A 21137-nucleotide genomic window follows, 5' to 3' on the forward strand; every position below is an offset into this window, starting at 1 on the left:
CCGGAAAACAGAGTGAGGAATAATCATTTAAGAATCATTGGAACACCTAAAAACCATGATCAAAGAAAGAGCTTAGACATCAAATTTAAAGAAAGTATCAAGGAAAAATCCCCTGCTATTCTAGACACAGGGAGTAAAATAGAAATTGAAAGAACCCACTGATCACCTCCTGAAAGAAATCCTGAAATGAAAATTCCCAGGAATATTACAATCAAATTCTAGAGCTTCTAGGTCAAAGAGAAACTACTATAAGCAGCCATAAAGAAATTGTTCAAATATCACGAAGCCACAGTCAAGATAACACAAGATTTAGCAATTTGTACATTAAAGGACTGGAGGGCTTGGAATATGATTTTTCAAAAAGGCAAGAGCCTGGCATTACAACCAAGAATCACCCATTTGGCAAAACTCAGTCCAATCCTTCTGGGGAAAAAATAGATATTAATGAAATAGAGGACATGAAGTCATTCCTGATGAAAAGTCTAGAGCTGAATAGAAAATCTGACTTTCATATACAAGACATGTGATAAATATAAAATGATAAACAGCAAAGAGAAATCATAAGAATTCAATAAAGTTAAACTGTTTATATTCCTACTTGGGAAGATGACACGGTTTCTAAGAATTTTATTATTATTACAGCAGTTAGAAGGACTGTATATAGACAGAAGACGCAGGTGTGAGTTGACTATGATGGGATGATATCCAAAAAATAAAATAAAGGGATGAGAAAGAGGGATGCACTGGGCAAAGGGGAAGAGGGGAAAGAATGGGGTGAATTATCTCACATAAAACAGGTGCAAAAGGGCTATTACAGTGGAGGAGTGGCAAGCAAGAGCTGAATCTCAGTCTCACCAGAAGTGACTCAAAGAAGAAATAACATACACACTCATCTGGGCATAAATATCTGTATTATCCTACAGAAAAAAATGAGGGGAAGGGAATGAGAAGAGGGATGAAGCTAACAGAAGGGAGGGTGGATTGTGGGAGGTGGTGGTCAGAAGCAAAACACTTTTAAGGAGGGACAGACTAAATAAGGAGAGAGAAAGAAAGATAAACAGGGAGAAAAAGCAGGATAGAGAGAAATACACTGTTAGTAATCATAACTGTGATTGTACTGGAATGAACTCACCCATAAAACAGAAGAAGAGAGCAGAGTGAATCAAAAGCCTGAATCCTACAATCTGTTGTTCAAAAGAAGAACACTGGTTTGATATTAAGAAAACTATCAGCATAACATATCAGCAACAAAAACAAAAAAAAATCAAATGATTATGTCAATAGATGCAGAAAAGGCTTTTGACAAACTATGACACTCATTCCTATTAAAAATACTAGAAAGCATAGGAATAAATGGACCCTTTCTTAAAATAAATAATACCTATCTAAAACCATAAGCTAGCATTATCTGTAACTGGGGTAAACTAGAAGTCCTCCCAATAAGATCAGCAGCAAAGCAAGGATGACTATTATGACCACTATTAAACATTGTACTAGAAATGTTGATTTTTAGCAATGAGAGAAGAAAAAGAAATTGGAGGAATTAAAATAGGCAAAAAGGAAATAAAACTATCAGTCTTTGATATGATGGTATACTTGGAGAATTCTAGAGAATTAATTAAAAAATTAGTTGAAATAATTAACTTTAGCAAAGTAGCAGAATATAAAATAAGCTCACATAAGCCATCAGCATTTCTATGTACTACTAACAATGTCCAGCAACAAAAGACAGAAAGAGAAATTCCATTTTAAAATATCTGAAAACTATAATAAAATACTTGGGAGTCTTAGCTAGCAAGATAAACCCAGGAACCATATGAATACAATGACACTAACCTGTGCTGACTGGTACACTACAAATTCTTTACAGATTCCCAATTGCATCCCCAGTAGAGTAGGGCAATCCTTTTACATTTCACTCACTACCAATTTACCACAGTAGCTTTCACAAATCTTTTAATCCCTCCTCAAACATCTTATAGGCTCCCTCTATTCCCATACTGTTAGTTAAGAACTGACACTACTTCCTTTTTCACTTTAAAAAAAAAAAGGCTTTCAGGGGTGGCTAGGTGGCGCAGTGAATAGAGCATCAGTCCTAGAGTCAGGAGGACCTGAGTTCAAATCCAGCCTCAGAACTAGCCATGTGACTTAACCCCAATTGCCCTGCCTTCCCCACTCCAAAATGAAAAATAAAAAGGCTTTCCTCTGAAAGCTCCCTTTCACCCTCTTTATTTCACATCATTCAGATGCCTTCAACCTCTACATCCTCTTTCGCTAATCTCACATGAAGTGCTGGCCTTCCTCATTGCAAAGATAAGATCTCTATCTGTGCCCAAGAACTTCTATTCCATCTTGCCTCTCCCAGAAGACTGCACCCTCTCTTATCTTCAATCTCTCTGCTTCCCTACTTCTTACAAATATGCTCATGTCTCTTTCCTCTTCAAAAAAAAAAAAACCTCACTGAATTCATCCACTCCTGCTACTTATCATTACTTATATTTTTCCTCCCCCTTTGTGGCTAAATTCCATCAGAAGGCCATCTACAATCAATCCTTCCACTTTCTTCTCACTCCCTTCTTAATTCTCAGCAGTAGGGTTTCTAACCTCATTATTCATCTGTCCAGAACTAGCAATGTTCTCAAATGCCAAATCTAATGGTCTTTCCTCCATCACCTTTCTTGACCTCTGACACTGTCAATCATTCTTTTCTCCTTGAAACTCTTTTCTCTCTAGGATGTCATGACCTGGTTTTCCTCCTTATTATATGACTCACCATTCCTACGCAGCTGACTCCTTTGCCCTTACCAAGTTCTACCGAGTGTTATATTTATATGGCTGTTATCACATATTTATATGTCTATTAAATTTTCTTAGCCCTTGTAGAGATCTTCACACAAAGGCTGGACTACTGTGAGTCAAGGAAGTTAGAGTGAAGACAGTATATGGGTTGGACTAGATGCTGCTGAGAAAATTTCCGACGTTCAAATTCTGTCAGATTTTTTTGGTAGTATGTTTACTTATGTTCATTGTGAATAGTGCAAAGTTACATAAATAAATAATCAATTAAATTTTCTTTTGGTCTTTTCTGCATGTAATGCAACCAACTCTATTATGTCATGTATTGACCAATCTAAAGAAATTCTTCTCATTTCATTTAGCAGTAATGTCTTTGTGTCTTTTTTTTTTATTTTTGGAGGGGGGAGGACAGGGCATTTGGGATGAAGTAATTTGCCCAAGGACACACGGCTAGTAAATGTTAAGTGTCTGAGGTTAGATTTGAACTCAGGTCCTCCTGACTCCAGGACTGGAGCTCTACTCACCTTGCTACCTAGCCTCCCCTGGTGTCTTCTAATTTATAGCAAGGATATCACTATAGATAATGGCTCAATTCCTTCAGTAATGTTTCAATTGTCAAATGCATTTTTGTTGATGGTCTAATAGTTCTATATGATTCAAAACATCCACTACCCTTTTTCTAGTTAATCTCTCATCAATAGGGCCAAAGCAAAAGGGTTCCAAAAAGGACTAAAGTATATACTGAATTTCAGCTAATTTCATGGACTGCCATAAGGCAAAAAATTCATGACCTAGTATCTAAATCTCTGATGATGAGCCTCTCTATACTTAATTGGAATAGCTCTCAAAAAGAAGGCATAATCTTTTGCCATGCTTTTCCAATAAGCAGAAACCATAAGAGTTTGTATTCAACTGTCCATAGCTTTTGAGAACCTATACCAGAAGGAAGGAGGAGTGAAGCACTTTGTCGGAAAACACAACAGAGATGCCTGTATTTTCATTTCCATGTTTGAACTTCACTTCTGCCTAATAATCTTAAAGGTGATTTTAGATTTAGACCACAGAATATATATGTATACACACGTGTGTATATGTATATGTGTGTGCATATATGTATATGTGTATGTACATGTATGTGTGTGTATTCCCCAAATTCTTTTGATGGCATAACTATAATGCCTGTGATTTATATGAAATTGTGTCTAGAAACCATTCATTGCAAGGGACAGTTTTTCAATAGTTTATTTTAAAGGCTAAATTTCACAACAGCTAAGTGTGCTAAGTAATATCAAATAAAACATAATAAAAACAATACTTCTCATGACATATATCACAGGTATGGAAATCACTCTATAGTTCATAAAATTACTACCAAAATATTCATGATTTGGGGGAGGCATTACATAAGATGGACATGCTATAACTTCTCTTGGACATGCTATAACTTCATAAATATATATTATAAATTACATTTCCTATTTATATGAATCATTTAATTGCAAATTGTTTTGAATATGTGAAGGTATGAGTTTTGCCCTTCTAGATTCATGTATATTGGTAGAAGACTTAAAAATAAAGTTCATTCAAAGACACTTTTGCTTTATTCCATATTAAAATTTAAAAAGGGATAGTTTTCTTAGAATCATGGCCTATGAAAGCAGTATGGGACAATCTAAAACAATTGTCTCATTTTACAGAGGAAGAAAGTGAACTGCAGAGAGGTTAAATGATTTGCCCAAAGAATGTACAGCTAGTTTGTAGAAGAACAAGGACTCACACCTTCTTATTCCAACCAAGTCCTGTATTCTTTCCACTATGCTATATATTACATCTCCCAAATGAAGTAGCCCACTGAATTTAGATCATTTGTGGAACTATGTTAAACACATTAAAAAAGCAGAATTTTATTGCCCACAAGGAAATTTCTGTCCATGTTATTTAAGTTAACTCTTGATTGTTATGATTGAGACAGCAAAGGAAGAAATTGTAATGGACAATCTATACTTCATCTTCATTATTAGATTTATCTTTGTCACTTCTCCAATTTTCACATTAGTCAGAGACCCTAACAAAATGCCCCAAATTGCTAACTTGTCCTCCTTCCTTTTTTTTATTCATGTAGTAGAAATGAGCAGATTAAAGTAAGAATAGCAATGAGCACAGATTTTCCAGTTATTAGAATCTGAATAACACAGAGGTGATTGTATAAATTACACATGAAATTATTTTCATTAATATTTTGTCTTATGTCTAAAAATATAAAGAATCCAGAGAAGTTAACAATAGTATTCACAGTGGTTTAGGAACATGTACATATATCGGACAATGTTTGTTCTATAATTTTTCAACTTTCTGAAAAAAAATATTTTGAAAGCTAATTAAAACAAAATTATGAAAGTCCCAAAATAAAGGTAGAAGTCTTAATATATTGCTTCGGAACACAAGGAAGATACTAAATTTCAGAGTAAAATGTTTATTTCTGTAGCTGAGTTCATGTTACACTTCCCACTCACAAAACTTTTGGAAAAGAAAAATATTCACAGAATTATTTTAAGTGTATAGAGCCAACCAGTCCTTCTGTCTTCATGGATAAATCTCTTGTTCATGGTAGAGTCTAAAGAAATGTGGATCTCTGTCCAACATTTGCCAATGCCAGAGTTTGGTAGGATTAGTGGAAAGAGTCAGAAAATCTAGCTGACAGCAAGAACAGAAACAAGATAGTCACATGGGTTCACAAAATCAGCAAATTTAGGGGATACACTATATTTCTTAGGTTAATTTATGTAAGTTTATTAATTACTTTAGTTTGGAATTCTTTTAGGAGATTTTAACATTTCTTAAAGGCAATGCCTTTGGTCATTTAAATCACCTATACTCCAAAAATATTTGTTCCTTCTTAAAATGAAAGCTCCTAACAAAAAGAAAATTTTAAAAGCCCTTTTAAGTTTTACCTTCTCCTTCTCTGTTTATCCTTGGGTGTGGTAATAACTAACAACAGATTAAATTTTTTTTTTTTAAGCAATTGGGGTTAAGTAACTTGCTCAAGGTTACATGGCCAGTTATTTCTGGGTGTGGTGATAAGTATCTGAGCCCAGATTTGATCCCCAGGTCATCCCGACACTGGAGCCGGTGCTCTCATCTGCTGAGCCACCTGGCCGCCCCTAAGCAATTGGGGTTAAGTAACTTGCTCAAGGTTACATGGCCAGGTGTTTCTGGGTGGGTGCTAAGTGTCTGAGCCCAGATTTGATCCCCAGGTCATCCATCCCGACACTGGAGCCGGTGTTCTTACTTGCTGTGCTACCTCAGATTAAATTTTCTAATTGGTGAGAAGGTAAAAAGTAGTAAGAGTCCCAAACTTTCCCACAAATTCATGGGCTTCTGATAATTAAAAAGTTCTGTATAAATTCTAAAGTGGGATGTTTCATGCATTTATGAACTGTATCTGAAAATATAATGCATAAAGAGAGAACAAATATGTCCTTTTAAAAAGAAAATATCTATTTCAACTCCCTCATTTTGTGAATGTGTAAATTAAGTCTTGGAGAAATTGACTTTCCTAAGGTTAAAAAAAATGCATGTTACAAAACTAGAACTACATATGTGTTTCCGCTACCAGCATTTTAAAAAATAAAATACCTAAATTGGGGGGGCTGGGTATTCATTCCTTCATAAAAGGATGCACTGTAGAATTACCTTAAAGTTCTATGTTGGCATACCAATAATAATAATAACAATAAGTTTAGATTTATAAGAATAATAACAGCATAAGCTTTGGAATTAAGCGTATTTCTAAATTATTTCAATCCTTATTTTCACTTATTTGAATAGACTGTACCCCAAAACACAGTTCTTTTGTAAAATCAGATCCATAACAACCATCATGTTAATAATAAAGATCTCCAAATATCCTCAAGAAATCAATCAGTAAGTTGTACTGGAACTATATCACTATCACACAAAGAACTGTCACCCTCAATTACTGGACATAATACTGATCCATAAAAACTTAAGAAACATTTTAAATAGATGCTTTTCCATCAAAAACTCATAACCTCCAAGATACATGGACAAGAAAACTTTCAAAACAGAGATAACAGAGAAGTTCAAAACCAAGTGGCAATAAAATGAGATAAACATAATTCCTATTATCCTGGCTGAAAGCCTACAGAGGATATCTATAGAACTTTAAATATGAAAAAATTACAGCAACATAATGAATTTGTTATTCAAAGACCATTTTTACATAACACTAGTGACAATGAAAATTTAAAATAATAAATAATAATAACCATTATGACAATGGGGTATTTTGAATATGATGTGAGTCAGTTTCATATAATTGACAAAATGCTAGACTTGGAGACAGGAAGACCAGGATATAAATCCTGTCTCATAAACTTGTTTACTTTGTAACCCTACACAAGTCACTAATTCTCATCAAACCTCAGTTTCCTTATCTATAAAATGATGGAAACAAGAGTTCCTACCCCACAAACTTATGAAGTTCAAATCAGATAACATATATCACATATCCTGTAAGATTTAAGAGCTATGTAAATATGATCTCTAACATCAACTATGCAAATATAAGTATTTTCAATAATTAAATTTACCTCTGTAATTTTTCAGAAACCTGCATTACAGAAATATAAGCAGATCTATAAAATAAAGAATGGGATTATCAATATAAGCATCCTTTATTTTAGCTGCTTCAGACAAACAATGAAGATACAAAATAGTCTTTTAACTACAGAGATAAATTTATTTTATATTTAATGTTTATGTGTGTGTATATAAATATCTCATATATACATATTTTCACAATACATGCAGGCATATATATAAGCAACCAGTGTAATTTTTCTCCTCTAAAATCACTTGGGTTTTTAAATTTTTTAATTAATTTTGTATATGGTTATAACAATATAGCTAATATGACTAAACAGGAGTTCTTTTCTAGCATGTAGTCTATTTATCCTGATGAAGACACAAAATTTAATAATAGTGCTTTCTGCATTGAAGGTCAACATACCTTAGAATTCATACCTCATTCATTTTCATAGCATTCCTAGGAAGTGCCAGAATAATGTTTTATAAGTTCCACACCTCCCTCTATAAATGTAAAAACTGCTATAAAGAGAACTTAAATACTTTGCCTAAGATTGCACAAAAATCAAGCAACAAAAATAGATACAGATTTCATACTTTCTTTGCAGTATGGCCATGCCTCTTCCAGAATTGGTTACCAACAATGCACAGGATCAGTAACAAAGAAACAGATGTTATTTGTTTGTTTGTTTGTTTGTTTAAAAATCTTGAATTCTGCTAGAAATTTGACCTCAGCATTCCTAAGATTGTGTCTTAGCTTATGAACTTCCAAAAGTTACCAAGATTATCACATTAACTGTACATTAACATTAACATTCTGTGACTGATATATCTTTATGATATTGGTGTTTCAATTATAAAACACATAATAAAGTGGCTGTCATACATAACCAAGCCCTAATAACCTGCATATGGCTTACATTCTTATAAGATGTAGGCATAAAACATTTTTCATCCTAGTCTAACATTTCAATTCTACTATTACTAAAACCTTGGAAACTTACCTGAGGCAAAGAGGTTAAAAAGCTTGCCCCTAGTCACAAAGCTAGTTCAGTCAATCTTTCAATATACATTAACCACCTACTACAAGCCAGACACTATAACAGTACTAGGGATACACTATAAAAATACTAGAGATACAAAAAAAAGGAAAAAGACATTTTCTGTTCTCCAGAAGTTCACAGTCTAATTAAGAAGACATCAAAAAAACTATATACAGGATAAATTGAAAATAATCAACAAAAGGAAGGTACCAGAATTGAGAGGGATTATGAAAGGTATACTTTGGAAAGTAGCAGGTTAAAAGAGAATTAAGAGAAGCCAGTAAATCCAGGAGGCTGAGATGAGGAAACAGAAGAATCCAGGAATAAGGAATAGCCAGTAAAAAATACCCAAGAGCCTGGGGATCAAGTATCTTATTCAAGAACAACAAAGAAGACAATGTTACTAGAGTGCAGAGTATGTCAAGGGATGGAAGTAAGAATACTAGACACTTGGGCATGGAGAGCTGTTATAAAGGGCTCTGAATGCCAAACAGAATTTTACAATTGATCCTGGAAGTAATGGGGAGTCATGAGGCAGGGAGAGTCAAGGTTAGACCTGTGCTTCAGGAAGATCACTTTGGCAGCTTAGTTCAGGACAGACTAGAGAGATAAAAGATTTGTAGTAGGCAGAACAACCAATGAGCTTTTGGAAAAGTTCAGTCATGAAGTGATAAGAGCAGGTAGCAGGGTGATGACAGTAAAAGATGAGAGAAGGGGGTGCATATGAGAGAGTGCAAAGGCGAAATCAACTGACCTTGGAAGCAGACTTAACATGTAGAGTGAGAGATAGTGAGGAATCCAGGATGACACCTGATTTGGAAACCCAAAGGACAGGGAAGATGGCAGTTCTCCCAAGAAAAACAGAAAAAATTGGCAGAGAGGAAGGTTTGGGGAAGAAAAATGAGAGCATTTTCAAACATGGTGAGTTCACTATTTTTATGAGACATACAGTTTGGGTTATCAAATAGGCAGAGATGTAAAGCTGGAGGTTATCAGAATGGTTAGTTAGGAAAGGATAAGTACATTTGAGAATCATTAGCATAGAGGGAGAAGAGAAGAGAGCCAAAGACAAGCCCTGTGGGACTTGCACGATTGGTGAGCATGAAATGGATGAAGATCCAGTAAAGAATAGTGAGGATGAGCTGTCAAACAGGCGGGGAGAAAGCCAGGAGAGAACAGGGTCATGAAAACCTGGAGAGAAGAGGATCCAGGAGAAGACGGTGAGGAACAATGTCAAAGGCTGCAAGATAAACCTAAAAGGTTGATGTCTGAAAAGGGTACATTAAATCTGGCAATTCATAAAGTATAAGTAACTTTGCAGACAAGTTTTGTTTGAATGATGAAGCTGGAAGACAGACTACAGAATGATGAAGAGAGTAAAAGGAAATTAAGGTACCTCTTATACAAACCATTTTCAAGGAGTTCAGTCGTTCCTTCTTCAGAAATTTAAAGACATAGAACAAAAGAAGGGATGGATGGATCGAGAGATTTTTGATGGGGGATACATGAGTATGTCTATAAGAAGTTGGGAAGTAGCCAGTAGATAGGGAGAAAATAAAGATAAGGGAAAGTGGAGATAATAGGAGAGGCCAATCTCTTGGAGAAGAAGATGGGATAAAATGGAATGAATCCCACATGCAGAGGGTTTAGCCTTGTGAAGGAGAAGAATCATCTTTTCATATGAAATTGAGGTGAAAGTGGAAGAGATAGTGGCACAGAGCATATGGGTAATGTGAAATGAAGAGGATGGGAAAAGAGGGCTTCGTGGCAAATGGCTTCAATAATTTTAGTAAAATACGAGATGAAGTCCTCAGCTGAGTGGATAGGGGAAAGGGAATCATAAGAAGTTTGAGGAAGGAAGAAAAGATTTGGAAGAACCACTGTGGAGAGTGAAATAGTGAGCTGACAAAAGAGATGTAGAAGGATTGTCTAGCAGCAATGAAAGTCCAGTTGAAATAATGTAATGTAGATCTGTACTGGACCCAGTCAGAAGAATTGCATAATATTCTCTACCTCCATTCAGTAATTCATGTGCAGGAGACGATGAGAATGATCCAAAGCTGAAGCTTATAATCAGCAATATGACAAGGGGGACAGGGTCACAAAAGAAGAGGACAGTGTAAAGTTAAACCAGTTCACCAAGGGGTCCAGATAGGGAAAGGAGAGTGACTAGTAAAGAGATGATGATAGACTGAGAGAGAAGTGAGGGTTTGAGGGATTAGAGGTCATGATATGGAAGAAGAATATGATTTAGTATGAGAAAGGTGAGCAAGAAGTGAAAAACCAATAGACCACAAAGAGATAAGGGAATTTCAGAATGCTTAAGCATGGAGGTAGTGTGTTTGTGGGTAATGAAAAGATCAAGAGTATAACTATCTTTGTATAAAGCTGAAGTGGCATGGAGGAGTAGGTCACGAGAAATGAGTAAAATTACTAAACTGTAAATTTAGGGTGTCTGAAGGAGTATCAAAATATATTTTGAAGTACTCTAGGATGAGGAGTTGAATAAAGGAGAGTAAGACTGAGCTAGACAATGAACTCATTGAGAAAGAGGGGAAGTTTCTGTTTTTTGGTAGACAAAAGGTTACTATATTTTGATTGAGTGATAGATACAGACTAAATGAACCTCAAAGGAAGAAAGTTTACTAAGTGATGTTGATAGACGGAGAACCTAGAAGTGGGGAGCAAGGAATATTCCAATTCCCCGACCTCAATGAGTTGAGTCTAGGAGGAAGGAGTGAAAATGCAGTTAGTGCTGGGAGGTTGCCAGGGATGCTATGTTATTAGCAGGGAGGCATATCTCAGTGATTGCCAGAAGATGGAAGGTGTGAGAAAAGAAAGAATTTAAGATGAAAACAAATTTGTCACCTGTGAAGTAATTGAGTAGCTTTGGAGTGGGACATGGTGGTGGCAGGGGGTGAGAGGAATGAAATGGAAAAGGGGACTTGAATGATAGCTGAGAGGCTTCAGAATTACTGGAAAGGGAGGGTATGATTGGAGGAGGGGTTTGTTCATCATTAAGGGAAGATTTTAGACGGATTTTCAAGGCCCATAGGGCTTTGGCCTCTATGGCAGGGGTGGAGAGGGTAGAGGTCCTTTCAGGGACTTAGGCAATTCAGGTGAGAGAGCAAGTACTTGGAGCTGAAGGTATTCCTGACTCTAAGTTTAATATTTAACCATTATGCTATATTGCCTATCTAGGTAGTACACAGTAATTCTCATATTAAACTAAGCAAAATAAAGTTAGAAAAGTAAATCTTCTATTCCAAAATAAAAATCACAACACAAGCAAATCTTAGTGGGATTTTTTAAATCATTTATTTGGATTTCATTATGGTATAGGTTCGTTCCATTAGCATGAATCATAGAGTAACTGAAAAACACCCTCTTCTGTTTTGCATTAAAAAAAGAAGCAATAAATTTTTTTTTCACAAAAGAACTAAGTAAAAATAGTTGAAATATGGAAATTCTTTGATAAGGGATAGAATTTTATATTTCCAACCATGTCAAATTTAGATGCCTCTTTTATTAATAAAGAATATGATGGCTAAAATTAATTTTAAATAAATATATATTAACTGTTTCTAAATGAAGGGCATTCTGTATTTAAAAAATGGAGATATGTCGAATTTTAGAGAAGTAATGTGGATAAAGGGTCACTACTAGTCAGGGACAACTAGGTTAAAGTCTTATCTCTTGGTTTGTGACCATGAACAAGTCATTTAACTTAACAACTTTTCAAGACTAAGTTATAGTGAAATTATAGATGTGTATTATGTTAAGGAGTCTCCATATTGGGAATTTCCTACATATATGAAAATACAGGCTGGGATTTCCCCCGCAGTTCAAAGTCAACAATATAATCAGAATAGTTATAATTGACAGATATATATTATAAATCAATAAATTTATATAGATTTCTTAGAAAACTTTTGTGATTTAAGTCACAACAGGACACAGACAGTATAACAGGGCTTCACAAGGTTTTCAGAGGATCCTCTATAAATATTTTAATAAAGATATTATTTAGCTATTATGTCAAATGGTACTATGGACTAGGGGTAGGTTCTTGTGCTACAAAAAAAGTCAAGCTAAAAAAAATAAATCCCTCTACATACCAGTTTTTAAATTGTAAATTTGTCTCTTTGAAGTGATGCTTATTAATAATGTCAATAAATGGTGATCAGAGATAACAAGACCTAATTAGCCTTATTATTATTCTGAAAATTGTATAGATATGTATTTAGGCTATATAAAATAGCAAAAATGCCTTTTAATGTTTCTAAACAATATCAAAAAAACTAAATCAGCCTTCCTGAAATCAATCACAAAAAGGAAAATTACTCACATCAAGTGTTAAAGAGAACTATTAACATAAGGGAGCAAAGGAAAACTATGTGGGACAATTTATTGTTCAGTAACAAGGAATCACAAGTGCATCCACCTTTGTGACTTATAAGAAGAAAAGAATTAAGTATGAATGCACTTAAAGACATGTTTTCACAGTATTAGCATAACATAATATCCCAGGTTAATTCATCATCTGGAAACAAAGATTCTTTTAACAAAATTTCTGGAAGTGAACAGGGTTGGTCAAAATTCTAATCCTGTCAATATGAATCCATGGCAGCAGTAGCAGTTGAGGGGTCTTTCAGGTATAACAGGGTATAAGCCTAGTTCTCATGGACTTTAGCAAAACATTTGACATTTTGATACAGAGATGTGGGATATGTAAGAATACAGTTATGAACTGGATGAATGGCCAAACCCAAAGAAGCGTTTTCAATGAATACCAACATGGAAATAAGACTGCCACAGGAATCTGTTCTAGGCCTATTGCTATTGATTATTATTATCAATGACTTGGATGAAGACATGCTACCCAAATTCACATAGGGCACAAAGCTGGGGATGACAATGAACATCGTGCTGTTGCTGCTATTTGTCCTTCATTCTCAAAGAAGAACATGACATCAGGGAGGTGATGCCATGACATGCAAATGAATTGGATTTTAGTGAGGTAGGGCTAGGAAAAGTCACCAGCCTCACTTTCTCCTCTGGAGTCACTGTGAACCTGCTAGGTGACAATCAGTATCATAAAAGATCTAGAATGATGAGCTAAATCTAATAAGCTACAGTTTCATAGGAATAAATGTAAAGACCTTTTAATATCTCCCTTTAAAAAACTGATAATACATGTAAATGAAGTATGCCTAATGCTAAGAAAATAATACGCTGCTCAATGGTCAGGACACTACATTAGTATATCAGTAAATATATTCTTCAAAGGCGCAGGAACACTGAGGTGGACCCAGAAATGAACAAGTTGAAGAGACTGAACTAAATGCATCTGAGCAATGGGTTTCAATGATCCCAAGTTGTTCTTGGACACAAAAATGCATTTTAAAAAAGTCAGCAATATTCTCTTGGTAATGCCATATATGGCTCTAAATTACAATCTCCAAGGTATAAAAATTATGAGTGGCCCAAACAGCAAAGGAGAAATGCATATTGGGGGAAAAGCAGACTATATAATATTGCCAATGATAACCTCTACACATAAAGTAGTGTAAAAAAACTGGGTAAACTTTAATTTGAAAAAGAATTAGGCTACTCATATAGCAAGAGTGAAAGATAATGGACAATGATAGATAACGGAGTATTGCACTGGTACTCAAATGTTAAAAGATCTAGAAGAAAACCTCTAATGCTGAGTGAGTATCAATCTTTTATGCGGAATTTAAAAGAGCATTGAAAAGAATTTCACAGGGCAAGGTGAGTATGGATTATGTCTGAACCCTTGGAGGTGGTGCCCATATTGATGAGATCATGAATCCATTGAAGGATTTAAGGAGATTGAGGAGGACACAATAGTTGACTTTAAATATTGTAGTTATCAAGCAGAAAAGAATTTAGACTTGTTCTTCTTGGCCTGTGAAGGCACAAAAAAGGACATATTTGAGTTTACAGAATGCTACATCTGTACTCAGGAAAACTCGGGTTTGAATCCTGTCTTAGAAAATTAGTAGCTACCCAGCAATCTGGGCGAGTCACTTAATCTCCCTGGGCCTCAGTTTTCTTAACTGTCAAATGAAAAACTTGGGCTTGATAACCTTAAGGTCTTTTCCAACTTGAAATTTAGGTTCCTGTATTATACTCTAAGAAAGGTAGATTTGGGCTGAGTGTAAGGCAAGTTCATAACATTAAGAGTTTTCCAGAAGTGTAAATGGCTGCTGTGGGAGATAGTGAGTTCATTTTCACATCTGAGGTTTTTCAAGTAGCAGATGGATGTCCATTTTTATGGAATGTTGAAGCAGATGGCCACCTCTAAAGTTTCTTCCAATGCAAAGTCTGTGATGCTGTTTTCAACCACACCACAATCCTAGCTAGGGCTTAAATAGCCAAGCAAGGTGGGGGATAGGCGAACTGGATTTAAACTGTGTATAGTCCCTTCATAACTAGACAGCAAAGTACAACCAAGATGGACTAAAAGGAACAAGATGTCAAAGCTTGTCTCTCTTAGAAACCTAGAAGGCAAGAACACCCGAGTAAGGGTTTCAAGTCCTGGATTACATGTGTCTCTATAGCTTCTATATTTTTTCTACTGATTGTTAAGAAAATTTCAGATACCAAAGCACATCGTTTGAAGATCCTTGATTTGCTAACAGAAGCACACTACATAAATATGTTATGATAGTGAATTATCTCCACCCCCTCCTCAAGAACTTCAAAGAAGAAATTTTTCCTGAACCTTCCGACACCTACCTGAAATCCATGCTTGCCTCTCCACCATGTGCTCAATACTTTTGGTGGCATGTCAATAACTGACACAATGTCTCCCACCTATGAAATAAAAATTGAAGGAAATCAAATGCATAACTACTGTTGTGGTTAGGATTTGAACCTAAGTACTGGAATGGAGAAAAGTATCATTCCCTGCTCTGATTTTACTATTCTTTAAAGAAAGTCTCCCTTTAAAGGATCCCAAAATTTACTAGAGTTCTGCTTCCTACAAAATACAACTTTGTACTGGGTGCATAAAAAGATGTCAACAATTAGTTAAATGAGCTGAATGAATTTCACTCAATTTGTGCATTAATTAAGTGATCACAGAAAGTCATATTCAAGAATTACTCTGAATTTTAGATTTTGTCCCTGGTATAGTCATATTTTGTTTTCAATATGGTTAGAGCAAGGTGACAAGTGAGGTATCAAGATCGGATTCATTTTTGCTAATAACAGTTTAACAACTTACATTCAGATGATGTTTGGGGTTACTAACTGTTTACATATATATCTTGTTTAATCATCATAACCATCTCCATTTTAAAGATAAGGAAAATGACTTGTTCAAGGCCACACACCTAGTAAGGTGGAGCCAGGACTTCTGACTCCAAATTAGTGCTTTTTCAAGTGATTAAGTTGTAAATACAGCACTAAATATTTAATGTTCCAAGATGAAGAGACCCCAGGTGGCCAACCAATTGGCAAACCAAGTACAATATTCTATTATTTAAACTAATGGTTCAAAACACACTGAAACAGTTGACTTCCCCCAATGATGAATAACAGAATTGACAGAAAATATATTTACCATTTATTTTTAATAGAATGACATTTGTCACTTAAAAATTAAAAGATAAACTTATTCCATGATAAAAATAACACAGTTAAATAAAATATAATTTGAAGTACTAAAACTAATAACCATAAATTCATAGATTTAGGGCTAAGGGAGATATCTAGTTCAATCACCTCATTTTACAAATCACCTTCATTTTACAAATTTAGAAAATGAAGACCAAAGAGATTAAGAGACTTTCCCAAGGTCATACAGATAGTAAGTAACAAAGCCAGAATTTAAATTAATATAGCTGTGTGTCCACACACACACACACACACACACACACACACACACACACACAAATATACATCTAATGTAAATATATCTATAAATATATATTTAAATATATCTATAAATATATATTTAAATATATATCTATAATACACAGATTAGAATAATTTTTGATTTATTCAAAACTGCAGAGAAAAAAATACGCTTGCTAACATGCTTGGCATTTTTATAATACAAGTTTTTGTCTCCACCCGGCTCTAAAAGGGGGACTTAAATTACAAAAAGTGAAAGTTTAGCTTATTTCACTCAAAAACTGTCACAATCAAAGAATCAAAATAATTGTTATTAATATCAAGCAGCTTTGGAGAAAAGTTAAATTTATCTTACTTCAGTATCTGGGAATTTCACTTGTACATGTATATTCAATTATTACCTCTAAAGACAATTCATCAGGAGCACGAGCAGTATATCTCTTGATAACGTGGGCAGCACCAACAGCAGGTGTGTTAATGGAGGATTCTTCATGAACTAACAGGTGATTTCCCTTGTTATCAATCTGTTTAAGAAATGAGAGCAAAATGTCATGTGAGATCATTGAGGGCATGTGATTTTTTGTGTGTATATTATTGGACTCTACAAGTTGATTCAGAGAGAACACAGAGATGAGAAGTTTCTAAGGAAAAAAATTGTTAAGAATAATAACAGATACTAAATTTATCAAAGACTGAAAGAGGAAGAAGTGAATAAAGCTTTACACAATAAAATTAAGGTCAAATATACCATGAGTTTGTGGGATGATTAATTTTTAAAATAACTATGTTATTATATATAGTGTTAGACACATTGTAAATCCTAAATAAATGTTGATTAGATACTTTATATTTTATATTTTTAAAATTTCTTGAGTACCGGGGTGGCTAGGTGGTGCAGTGAATAGGGCACCTGCCCTGGTGTCAGGAAGAACTGAGTTCAAATCTGTTCTCAGACACTTAACACTTACTAGCCATGTGACCTTGGGCAAGCCACTTAACCCCAACTGCCCTACATCCTCCCCTCCAAAAAACAAAACAAAACAAAAATTTCTTGAGTTCCTAAGTTAGCCAAGACTATAAACTATAACTACTTTTCTATGTTCTAAATTTAAAGCAATAAATGTCAGGGCAATCAATATTCCTTATGACTAATAGCCTATATTAAAATGTTTATTATGTTTCTGTCATCTGCCAATCAATAAATCAGTTAGCAAACATTCATTAAATATTTATCCATGCACTGTACTAGGCATAAGGGAAGGAAAATCACAAAGTAAAAAATTACACACTTCCCTTTGCCATGAATATCGACCAAAGAAAATGCTGACCCCCATACTACAAGCTTTAAGCAAACTTTTTTCTTAAAAGAAATAACTTATTGTGATGACAGTTTACTGAACACAGGCATAATACTACTTACTCCAGCAAAAACCTAAAATTCAAACCAGAATAAATAATGATCAACAAATTTAATGAGAAACTAGAGTAAGTGACTTCTTCCATCCCATAACTGCACAAAGTCAGACAGAAGCTCTCAGGACACAAGAAAGGGGAGCTCCAGAAAATGCAGTGTCAGGACATGCAAGACAGACATCACCCTCAAAGATAATGTCCAAGAAACATATGTAGCCTCCCTTCAGGGAGAGAAGAACAAAAACAAAGAAAGAGACACTGAAAGCCCTGATAATACTCTAGAATAGGGGTAGAGAACCTGCAGCCTCAAGGCCACACATGGCCTTCTAGGTCCTGGGCTACAGGCCTTTTGACAGAGTCCAAGTTTTACAAAACAAATCCTTTCATTAAGGGAATTTGTTCCGTGAAGTTTGGATTCAGTCAAAGGGCCGCACTTTAGGACCAAGAGGCCCATGTGGCCTCGAGGCTGCAGGTTCCCAACCCCTGCTCTAAAGCCAGTATAAAATGGTAGTAGCAATCACAGGACTGAAAAAAAATATATATATATATATATATACATATATATGTATATAAATAAGAAAGTTTAAGATATATGACATCAGAAACAACTGACTGGAAGTCCAGTCAAAGAGAGATAATTTATAAGCATTACTGAACTCTGAAAACCATGATTTTAAAAAGCAGCATGAACACTATATTTTTAAAAAATCATAAATCAAAACTGCCCTGATCTATTAGAACCAGATGGCAAAATGAATAAAGAACACACAGATGACCTCCTGAAAGGAACTTCAAAAGAAAAGTCCCCAAAATGTCAAAGCCCAAATCTATATTCCATATCAAAGGAAAAATATTTCAAAAATCAAAAAAGGGGGACTTTCTTGGAATATACCAAGGAACTAGTCAGGATAACACAAACCTGATAGGTTCTACCATAAAACACATGAGATTTTAAAATACAGTATTATAAAGGCCAAATGATAAAAGTTTACAACCAAGAACAATACCCTGCAAATTGGAGTATAATCTTATGGGGGAGGGGTGGGCAAGCAGGGAATGGCTCTCTAATGGAAGAATATTTTCCAAGTATTTAAGATGATAAGAGCTGTCCAGAGAAATGTAGATAAGAACATTTATTTGAGTACTTAAAGGAGCTGTCTGATGTAAAACTATCATTCTAATGGTGAAGACACATGTCCCTTCATAGCTGTAATGTCTTCAAAAATCATTGAGGGAGAGAACTTAGAAAAAGACCTGAGGGTACTTTATAGCTTTGTTCTAACGGTGTAAAGAGGGGGAAAATAAATGAGGGTAAAAGGAAGACTGTATTAGCGTAGAAAGTTAGAAGAAGGGGTAACTAGGTGGCACAGTGTATAGAGCACGGGCCCTGGAGTCAGGAGGACCTGAGTGCAAATCCAGCCACAGATATCTTATACTTACTAGTCCTGTGACCTTGGTCAAATCACTTAATCCCAATTTCCGGAGGAGGAAGAGGAGAAAAGTGGAATTTTCTATTTCTTATAATTGAGTTGTCTATAGATCTAAAACCTTACAACCTTAGTTTGTAATTGGGGGAAGGAAAGGCTAGCAATAAGGCCCCACCCCCAAGACACACTGAAATATTTTTTTTAAATATAAAGAAGAGAAAAACAAATAGTACAACTACGAAAATGTGTACAGTTTCACACACACACACACATATTCATGCTTCTTTTTGTGTTCTCCTTGTATAAGGAAACACCTGTTTTATGGGTATTTAATGATTTAAATAAATAAGCTAGGAATAAAAATATAAAATGAATTCTTCATTGCATGTGTTGCTTTTTTTTTAAATTTGTATTAAGGACACCATGGGAGGGAAAAGGGGGGGAGTTGAAGATAGCTACTTCTGTGAAAGAAGATTGTCATGTGTCAGCTACTCTCTGACAGCCTCCCCCTTTCCAGTTTCTTTTTGTGTGTTGCAATCAGTAGGTTAAGTAACTTGCGCAAGGTTACATGGCCAGTTATTTCTGGGTGTGTTAAGTATCTGAGCCTGGATTCAATCCCCAGGTCATCCTGACGCTGGAGCTGGTGCTCTTTACTTGCTGAGCCACCTGGCCACCCCTAAGCAAATGGGGTTAAGTAACTTGCTCAAGGTTACACGGCCAGGTGTTTCTGGGTGGGTGCTAAGTGTCTGAGCCTGGATTCTTCCACTAGATTTTAAGCTCCTTGAGGGCAAGTATTGTCTTTCTTTTTCTTATTTGTATCCCTAGGGACTTAGCATACAGTGTCTAGCATAAGTAGACATTTAATAAATGTTTATTGAATTGAAGGGAAAATTCATCTTTCAACTAATTTTACTTCCTAATTTACTAAAGTCAATCATGGCACATACTGGCTGTGTAACACTAGGAAGTCATTTAACTTCTCAGGCTGTATGTTGCAGAAAAGTTGCCCCGTTTGCACTGGTAGAGGTAATTTCCTTATTATGAGTTCCCTAAATCAATAAAATCATAGGACTAAACCAAAAAAAAAAATTACCATTCTAATTGGAAATAATCATATAAGCTACAGTTTTAATATGAAATTCAGAAAAACTGGGGAAAAAATAAGCATACATGGAAAGACAAACTTTAAATTCGGCAAGAGCTGGAATATCTACCAAAATAAGACTAGGACGGGTACAACACTTAGACATAAAGGGTGATATCATTCATAAATTAAGGGAGGATGGAAAAATTTACTTGTCAGATTGATGGATAAGGGAAGAATTTACAACCACACGAGTTAGAAAGGATCACAGGAAGTAAAATGGATAATTTTAATTACATGACATAAAAAAGATTTTGCAGAAACAATACCAATGTAGCCAAAATTAGGAAAGCAGTAAGCTAAGGAAAAAAAATAATATATGGTTCTCTGATTAAGGCCTTATATCTCAAATATATAGTGAACTAAACAAAGTTTATAAAAATAAAGGCCATTTCCTAATTGATAAATAGGCAAAGGATATGAACAAGTAACTTTCAGAAGAATAAATCAAAGCTATCCATAATCACATAAAAAATGCTCTAAACCACTACTGCTTAGAGAAATGAAATTTAAAACAACTCTGAGGTATAACTTCACACCTATCAGATTAGCTAACATGACAGAAAAGGCAATCGAGAAATACTGGAGAGGGTGTAGAAAAATAAGGACACTAACATATTGTTAATGGGGTTGTGAACTGGTCCAACCATTCTGAAGAAAAAATTGGAACTATGCCCAAAAAGCTATCCACACCCTTTGACCCAAAAATACCACTACTAGATCTGTATCCCAAAGAGATTAAAGAAAAAGGAAAATGACATATTCATACAAAAATATTTATAACAGCTCTTTTTTGGTGGCAAAGAATTGGAAATTGAG

At 35.0% G+C, this 21137-nt stretch overlaps 1 protein-coding gene across 6 annotated transcripts in view; it reads right to left on the minus strand.

The window, feature by feature from the left end:
* Positions 1 to 21137, minus strand: part of ARHGAP32 (Rho GTPase activating protein 32) — a 423257-nt gene that overhangs the window by 124176 nt on the left and 277944 nt on the right. For all 6 annotated transcript variants that reach the window (XM_069079883.1, XM_069079882.1, XM_069079885.1 and 3 more), the window contains 2 exons: positions 16736 to 16858; positions 15213 to 15290 (listed from right to left, as the gene is read on the minus strand). In XM_069079883.1, coding sequence (XP_068935984.1) covers positions 15213 to 15290; positions 16736 to 16858 — 201 coding nt within the window. The remainder of the gene's footprint in view (positions 1 to 15212; positions 15291 to 16735; positions 16859 to 21137) is intronic.

The sequence above is a fragment of the Petaurus breviceps genome, unplaced genomic scaffold (genome assembly GCF_028583685.1).
Source record: "Petaurus breviceps papuanus isolate PSGF00001 unplaced genomic scaffold, PetGlider_PUasm1.0 91133, whole genome shotgun sequence".
NCBI lineage: Eukaryota > Metazoa > Chordata > Mammalia > Diprotodontia > Petauridae > Petaurus > Petaurus breviceps.